A 9,168-nucleotide genomic window follows, 5' to 3' on the forward strand; every position below is an offset into this window, starting at 1 on the left:
ATTTCAAATTTGTCTCCTCTTCTTTTCCTCTTCATGTTTTCTCTTGGTTTATAAGCAACTTGTTCTTCATTTTCTTGAGATGCAGTTATTGCTGTTACAGTTCTTTCTGATTCTCCTTCCACAATATTCTCCTTCCCTATTTGATCTTCTTGATTTTGTTGATTCTTTTCTGTAGAAATACGAGGTTCTTGATGTTGATCATCAGGAAAGAATTCATCTTCGCGTTCGGAGAAAATCCTGTAATCCTTGTTGTAGCTTATACCGTTGAAATTTCTACTTTCTTCTTCAAATTTCTCCTTGCATTTATATGCAGTTCTTTTAAACCCAAGATCTGCAAGTTTCCTGCACTGACTTATAATTTATGAAAACCATAACAGTTACTGCAGTTTTCCTAAAACAATTAAGGATCGCAGTTTTTAATCTCTGTCCCTCTAGTCAGAGGCAGGAATTATATCCTTATATTATACATCCAGCAAAAGTTTTTGTAGTGAAACAACTTAAAAACAAGAATAAAAATTGCAGGAAACAAGACTCAAAAAAGCAAGAGTTCGTGCACCCTCGATTTTCGTATACAGCACACGTGACTTAAAAAAAAATTTCACGAGATGAATTATATGTACCTTGAAACGTGTTCCCAAGTAAAATCTGAAAACCAATTCTCGATGTTAGATCTAATTCTAAGCAATGCAAGAATTTCATTATGCGACCATTCAGGATCGGTCGATATCGTCGTTCCCAGCATAGATCTCTCTCTTTGTTCTTCATGTTCCTGTTCAACCTTGTGATTAACAGACGACTCTAGCTGAAGATGTAATTGATGAGAAGAAAACGGGTCAAAACTGGGAACTAAAGTTGGGTTTGGGAATGAAAGAGGGATAATAGGCAGCGAAGTTCTTGATGAAGCCATAAACTGATGAAATTGATCACCAGGCTGCATATCATCAAACATGGTTTTCTAATCTTTTCGCTGTAAATTCACAAGAAATTTACACACAAAAAAAAAAAAAAAAGGCTCTTTAATGAATTGAAGGCTCTTTAATGAATCGAAGTAGATTTTTGTCATGTATTGCCATGGAAAAAATGGTGGAAGCCCCATGCTTTTTAAAAAAAAATAAAATTGCAGGGATGGTACAGACAGTGGCCAATTGATGAGTAGAGTAGACAGGCGGCTCATGGATCATAAACACGTGGGTTGTGCAGTACTCCAAATTAAAATAATTAGAATCCTATGCAGAAGGTGATGGTGATGTTCTAGTCTGCAGGACACGTGACTGCATGCAGACAATGGGACCGTAATTTTGTGTCTTCATAAAATTATTGTCTATCTATAAAAATTTCAATCTTATCAACAAAAAGGAAAATGACAATATTAATGAAGGGTGAAATGTGTAAATTGTAAAGATTGAAAAGAATTTTTTTTTTTTTTTTGATGAATATTGATTTTTCGAGTTGGTCTTTTGAGTTTAGCTTTATTCTTAATTTTTGATCGATCAAGGTCAATCAAATTTTCAAAAGATGAGGATAAAAAATAAAAAAAATACTAGAAAAGGGATCTCATTGAAAAATGAATGAATGGTCCCCAGCCACACAACCGCAAATCGATGTTCAATTATTTGACATCGCAAAAATTTATATTCAACTACTTCACAATACAAAAATAAAATAAAATAAAAGTTCAAACCTCCCTCAAATTATTATTGTGACAATGTCGCGAAAAAGACAAATAGTGCAGTGTTCTGGTACATAATAACTTGACACCTGAAAAATCTGTTCAAAAATTACGTAATCTTTAATATGTGGCTTTATATGTAAACATATGTTAATATGAATATATGTTTTTGCATGTCGTTTAATCTATATATCAACTCAAAACATTAAGAGACGCGTAGGATTTGTTTGGGAGATTTTTTCGAGTAAAAAATGACTTTCTTGAAGAATGTATATAGTTAAAAAGCATGAAAAAGTTATAGATCATATGTAATTTGCAGTTGAAAATGATCCTTTGAAAAAATATATATAAAATCTCTTCCAAACAAGTTCGTAATCTCTAGGTAAGTTTATTTTGTTCTTAAATTGAGTAAAAACTGATAATAACAATAACAAAAAAATTATAAAAGAGTTACTATTGCACATTTTGGTTGTTCCTCGACACACTGTGGATTAGGTGTGTATCTATGGGCTTGTATACCAGCCCAGCGGACACTGCCCTCGAGATTGATAAAAGTTGGGCTCAAAGTGCTGGCCACTAACACAAGTCCAACTTAAGATTGTAACCCATGTATTGGTCTAATTAGGCCCAAAGATGAAATATTCAAAATAAAATATTATATATGTTTATTATTGAGTGCTTATTCTTTGTTAACTAGAATAAAAATTTGGGAAATTTTCAAAATTCAGGTATATTGTTTATATCAATTCAAAAATCAGATAGATAGTTTGAAATTTCAAAATTCAGGAATATATTTAATTAATTAAAAATATTTATTAAATAAAGATATTAAAATTGCATTTACACAATTAATAGTCATAGATTTATTTACTGGCAACATATTATCAAATTAATTGATTATCTATTATTTTGATGTCACAAATAAAAAATTTTGTAGATCACAGATTATTTTGATATCACAAATCAAAAATTTTATAAATTATAGATTATTTTTTAGTCACAGATTATCAAATTTTAAGGTAACGAACAAAATCATTAAGGTCACAAATTATCAAATTTTAAGGTCACAAACCAAATCGTTGGTCACATATACTAAACACTCCACTCTTGATCCCAATCCACCACCAACACTTGGTCACAGAGCAACCAAATAATTGGTTACAATCACTATTACACTCCGTCCCCGCCACAATACCACCATGACCACTACCAACAACAAAAATGACTATCAAAACACAGTGACCAACTGTACCACACCACATCCACAATGTACCACCATCGCTAGCAAACACCACAAACCGCAAAAATATCACCAAAACACAGCAGACAACAACAAAAAGACCACCAAAAGGGACATGAAAATAATAGTAAGTCACCAAGGTTACCAACACCATCCACACTGCCATCCTACTTAGATCCCTTGCACCACCATCACCACACTGTTACCCACTAAGGTCACCAACACCACCCACATCCACGCTGCACAAAGAAGCTGTTGTAGTGTTGCCACCATAGCACCATCGTCAATTGCCACCACCACCATCAACACCTCGCGCAGTACCTCCAACCAAATTGTCGCCAGATCCCCATCGTCGCTTGATCGAAAAACCTAAAAAACCCCCCAAAAATGCAGATCGAAACTATAACTTCTCGAATTTCGCCTCCCTCGTGCTAGTACCGGCGCATCTCCTTCGTGCCAGTTACATTGTCGAAGAGAGAAAAAGTAGAGATGGGCCCAAACCACTTTTGCAGATCAGAAAAAGAAAATGAGGACTACAATATCACGACGCTGCATTCATAGCAGCGTTGCTTTCCCACGTCGATGCTAGCACCGGCGCATCCCTTCGTCGCCGTTGCAGTGTTTAAATGGGTCGATGGTGTCGAGAAGAAAGAAGCGGGCAACAAGAAGAGAAAAGGAAGAGATGGGATTGTGAAATTTGAAAATGGGTGAAATGATTAGGGTTTTTAATTGAATTGGGTGGGTTAATTATATATAATACCTGGTTTTTTCATAAACAAACTTCAACTCGAAATTTTGAATTTGAAAGTTTTAGTACCTGGTTTTCTATAATTTCCTCTAAAATTTTTAGTACTCCCAGCCTATGAAATTCTGCTAATTGTCAATATTTAATTGGCTTGTCTATCATTTATTCATATCTAAATCTCAATTATTTAATATACTTTCAATTAAATAGTGGAAGAGAATATTAAGTAGTACTCAAGAAATACTATAATTTTTTCCGTTAACATAAAAATCTTGTAGCTAATAGATTTTGGATTTATGCTAATGAAAATCTCACCAAGCAATAAGAAAGATTTACTTTCAATATTAAAACTTTTTTATCCCCTTTGTTAGGGTGGTTGAGACATTAGCGAAAATTAATCAATGCAACCCGCATGGTTGAAAAAAGCAGCCTTGCAGGTTTCTCGACAAGGTGAGCCTACAAGCTCCCTTGGCTCGACTTGTGGGTGGAAGGAATTGGTATTGCAAGTAGAAATAATTTAGGGAATAAATTGCAAATTTTAAAAAAATCAGGGTCCAATTTCCATAATCCAAAATCTTTGAGGACATTTTGTAGAAATAAAAAAATCAAGTGTTAAATTGGAAAAAAATAGAAAATGCAGGGGAGGAAGTGCAAAATATTGAAAATTCAAGGATCGTTCAATCAGCTGGGATTATTTTGGATACGGGCTATAGCCTATCAACGTGTGGGTAACTTGGACAAATCTGTCAAAAGTATGGACCCTTTACAAATTTGGATAATGACCAAGTGAAGTAGGTTCATTGAATCATTTCAAAATCCACGGAACGAGTCTTAGCTCGCAAATTTGTTATGTTGTAAAGGACTTCAAAAGTGGCATTGGTGAATCAACTGAAAAAGTCAGAGGGTCAACAGATAGATAAATCAAAAGCCAATTTGAACCAAGTCAATGAGTCACAACGAAAATCATGAACATTTTTTCCCCTTTTTTGGGTGTACTTAAATTCCATCTGGAAAGTGATTTTAAACTATTATTGGAACATGTTGAGTCTACACAAAATAATTTAAGCAATTTCAATATAGTAAATGCTCGTAAAAATTAATTTCGCAGTCTTCATTAAAAGCGGTAGGTGTGAGTGAGGTAAGAACTAGCGCTTCACCTTTCTATTCGAGCACAAGGGAATATGTTGGGGGATGCTTTTATATATCTCAATGCAGACTCCTACAAAGTTGGCAAGTGTGATTAAGGTGAGAACTAATATTTCATCTTTTTATTCGAGTACAAGGGAATATGTCGGGGACGCTTTTGTATGACCTAGAATCAAAGAAATAGTATACATGCCATATGATACGATGAATATGATTCGACGAATGGAATTACAATGTGCTCCTCGACTTTGAGCAAGATAATTTCTTTTTAGTTGTATACCATCTTAAATAGTGCTATGTTTAGGGGTGTTTGATTCCTATTTTTTGTAAAATATATTTTTCTCTTTTTTTTTTTCAACCACATACTTTTTATTAAAATAATATTACACATAAATCAAAAACTTTTCTTTTTTTATTAATCACACATTCTCCATCAACCTACTATTCTAAAATGCATTCTTCAAAAAGAATGTGATTAACCTTCTTTATAATAAAATAAGTCATTTAAAAAAAAAAAAAACCATTGCCCGATCCACGTTAGTGCTACTTGTGTGCATGTCCTATTGATAAAATATTATTGCATATTGTTAATTCGGCCCTAACTTGGCCTAGTATGGCAGAGGGACACCCCATGTGAAAGTGCAGTCAACAAACATTTGGAAGGGGGTGTTGATGCAAATTGCAGGAAATTAAGGATAAACGGTCTCGTGATTGGACTGTAGAAGGTGACTCGAAACCACGAGTAGGCCCCACGTTATTTGACTCTCTTGTCAGTCTACATGACAACATCTTCTGCAGTAGTAATTCCTGCACAACAATGCTGCCATGATAGAATTTTTTTAACGAAAATCATTCAATACCCAGATTAGGCCTAAAATTACTTCAGCCTAAAATGAAGTCAGAGGCCGGGTCAACTTTTCCAAACAGTAGCCTTTAACGAGGCGAGGCCCCCCCCTAGAGGGGGGGGGGAAGATGAGCGGGTATGTGGGCTTCTTTTTTTGACGTATCAGAAAGGGCTTCTCTTCTACGCCGTAAAGGAAGCGTGATCGACACTCACATTAAAAACTTCTGACTTTATTAAGTGTGTCCAAAATGTACATTTTCTATGGCCATGCAGGAATTGCAACTGCAGGGGTTAGGCCTTCGGCCACGTCATTCCACGCCTCACCTTCGAAATAAAAATCAATAATTTTCCACTTTTTGCTTTGAATTTAACAATCACGCTACATAGATCAATTCAATGACAAAATTTTTCTTCAGATAACACATGACAATTTTTCATTGAAAATTGAAAAAAATAAAACAAAAAATACACAATCACATACTATCAAGTCAACCTAATTTTTTATCCCTGTTTGAGTATCATTTTTCTTGAATTTTACCGCAAGGGGACCTACTTGATTTCATAAAAGATCTCTAATATCACAACGCATACTTAGGCCCTGGCATGGCTTACTTTTGTGTTTGCCTTTGCTTATTGAGAGTTTTTGGATAAATCTATCTTAATTTTTATTTGAAAATTAATTTTTAAAAAAAATTATATTTCGAAAGTGTTTTTAAAATAAGCTATATCGAATCAACTTTCTCTAAAAACTCTTCTAATTACAGGAGACAGCTTCATAAAATTAACAAAATGGGTTCAAAACCTATTTTTAGGTCTTAAAAACTCTTTTGACTTTTCAAAATACATGTCAAACAGGCCCTTAAATGAGATAATATGAGAATTTATAATTTAGTTAATAATCAGGAATTCAAATTTTAATTCAAGTCAGTCAACAATTAATTTTAACTACATATTTTATAGGCTTCACAACATTTCAACCACATATTTCATTAATTTCAATCAATATTTACTAAAAATCTAATTTTAAGATTAAGTAAAATTTAGTTAGTTTTGTTTATACCCTAGTTTGGTGACAATTATTTTAAAAAAAAAGGAAAAAAGAGTTTTTAATATTGTGTTTAGGAGAATGTGTAGTTAAAAAATAATTTTTTTTTTCAATTTATGTACAAAATGTTTTATTGTGTAAATACGTGATTGAAAATGATCGTATAGGAAAAAAAGGTTTTAAAAGAATGTGAATCAAAGGCTTAAATTGAAAATCTTTTCATTATAGAATAGATCTAAAACTGGATTTTTATCCTTTTCTTAATCTTCCTAAGCGTCTTAAACTAATCCTAGTTTATTAGAATAATCACTCTCTCTCATTTTTGTCTGCTTCTGTTTCACTTGTACGTTGTCTCTTTTGTTTCTGTCTCTAAAAAATTGTGTTAGCTGCAATGGCAGTAGAAGGGAGAGAGCTTTCGCTTCTTCCTGCTAATCTTCCGGCATTGCTACGGTGTCGTTTTGCGGTGATGTGCTCAACTACCTTGTTCATTGCACTTTCTCTCTGTTCAAAGTAGTAGCTCGTGATCCGCAGTACAATTAAACTACGCATTTCAGGTGATTTTTTCTTTCTTTTTTTTAATACATGTACAGCTTTATTCTTTTCCTTTTGCAGTTTCTTTCTATGAAATCAATGAATGAATCTGTTGATACTGACCGTGACCTCATTTTGCTCTATATATTGTGTAATTTGTTGAATTTTAGTTTCATTTTCAGCTGCATTTGCCATTCTCAGGTCGTTGATTCACTTTCCTTTGCTTTGTTAGAACTTAGAAGAATAATTTTCTGAGTTGTCTGCTGTTAATTTTTTATTTTTGCTGCAACAATGCTAATGTACAACTCATTGTACTCTCCCTCTCTCTCTCTCTCTCTGGACTAGATCTTCATTACAGATTTTCTACAATTTAAATTTAAAAATTCTTCCTTTAATTTCATGGCCTGTAACTGCTCATTTACTGAAAGATCTCTATTTTTCTGATTATTTTTCAGTTACTTGGAGAATTAAATATGCTTTTTCTCGTCCAGAATTAAAGCATTACTCTTTTTCAAAATTTAAAACAATTTTATGTAATTATTTTGGTACATCACACTAATGCTGTACCTATAAATTTCTTATGTATGTGCTATTATCAAATAAATTGTTCTATGGCGTCATTTCTAATTTTTCTCAGCTTGACTATAATTTGAACTGTTTCTCATTGTCTTTTCTGTTTCCTTTTCCGTACTATTTTTTGGTCCCCAGTATCCCTCAAAGGAAGGGAGGTTAAATCAGCTTATGTTATTTGGTTGTGGGCACTGTGAGAAGACTGCTACATCTTTTCTTGAATTGACTTCACCAGTAAAGGAAGTTAAATTTAGTAGGCAATGGAGAAGTATGAAATATTGGAACAGATAGGAAAGGGGGCTTTTGGCTCTGCCCTTCTTGTAAGGCATAAGCTTGAAAAGAAGAAGTAAGCCTAGAACTAACTACGTCTTAACCTTTCTCTCGTATCTTGACTTTTCCACTTTATATCACTTGTCATTCATCATCTATAACTTAATAATTAACTAATGCATTTTTTCCGTTGTCGATTGATTTTACCTCATTCATTTTTGGCTTAATATTAAGGTATGTATTAAAAAAGATCCGTCTTGCACGCCAAACCAATCGGACACGTCGATCCGCACATCAGGAGGTTAGCGGTCTAACTAATTTCATTTTTCTAGCTCTTAAAACTCAGTTTCTGCTGTTTGTCTATTTTTCTCGATAGATCTTTTTCCATGTCATATGGTTTTGTAGCATTTAGTATTCTTGAAATTGACTGTTAGCAATAGGCAATTTTTCAAGTTGACCATACTGTACAAGACACAAATTATCCTTCTTATGCTAGCACTAGTTCTGAAACATTCACGTAAAGGGAGCAGATTATCCTTCATAAGTCCATTACTGGCTGGTTTTGCAACATCTGGTATCATTGGTTGGCGCGCACGCACATATACACAGTCATTGACATGTCTCTTAATGTTTGTACATCTAAAATAATGCATTTTTCCCATGTCTTATAGATGGAGCTTATATCAAAAATGCAAAATCCATTTATTGTGGAGTACAAAGATTCATGGGTGGACAAGGTAGAAACGACACCTTTTTGCACTGATATTTATCCCTCCTTAATATACGTAGTAAGGATTTTTATTTCTTCAGTTGAGTATTCTTCTTTGCTCTTATTTGACAGAGATTAAAATCAAGTTTTTAATCTAAGCCAAAGTCAACAATAAATTTCAACAACAAATTTTATGAATCCCATAACTTTTCAACCGCATATTTCATCAACTTTTATCAAAATCTACTAAAAATGTGATTCTAATCCCCACCAAACAGGAGCTTTAGTTGGTATGTAAAATTTAACCATCATTGTGAAGCTATGCTCATTAAAATCGGCAAATTTGAAATGTTCCCTCTTACATTGGTTGCTGGTCTTTAGCTTCATCCACCTTCAAGC

At 33.5% G+C, this 9,168-nt stretch overlaps 1 protein-coding gene and 1 long non-coding RNA gene across 2 annotated transcripts; one reads left to right on the top strand and one right to left on the bottom strand.

Moving 5' to 3' along the window:
* Positions 1 to 2: 2 nt before the first annotated feature.
* Positions 3 to 1,168, bottom strand: LOC111411538 (trihelix transcription factor GTL2-like; the record flags this gene model as incomplete). The annotated part of the gene is made up of 2 exons (XM_023042058.1): positions 621 to 1,168; positions 3 to 342 (listed from the first exon to the last, which is right to left on the bottom strand). Coding segments are annotated over exons 1-2 (669 nt in total), but the record flags the coding sequence as incomplete, so codon positions are not given.
* A 5,813-nt stretch (positions 1,169 to 6,981) lies between these two features.
* Positions 6,982 to 8,798, top strand: LOC111411081. Its single transcript, XR_002705823.1, has 4 exons — positions 6,982 to 7,243; positions 7,929 to 8,136; positions 8,295 to 8,361; positions 8,732 to 8,798. It is a non-coding gene; the product is annotated as an uncharacterized LOC111411081 (long non-coding RNA).
* The last annotated feature ends 370 nt before the right edge of the window (positions 8,799 to 9,168 follow it).

This window comes from Olea europaea, chromosome 15 (assembly GCF_002742605.1).
Source record: "Olea europaea var. sylvestris chromosome 15, O_europaea_v1, whole genome shotgun sequence".
NCBI lineage: Eukaryota > Viridiplantae > Streptophyta > Magnoliopsida > Lamiales > Oleaceae > Olea > Olea europaea.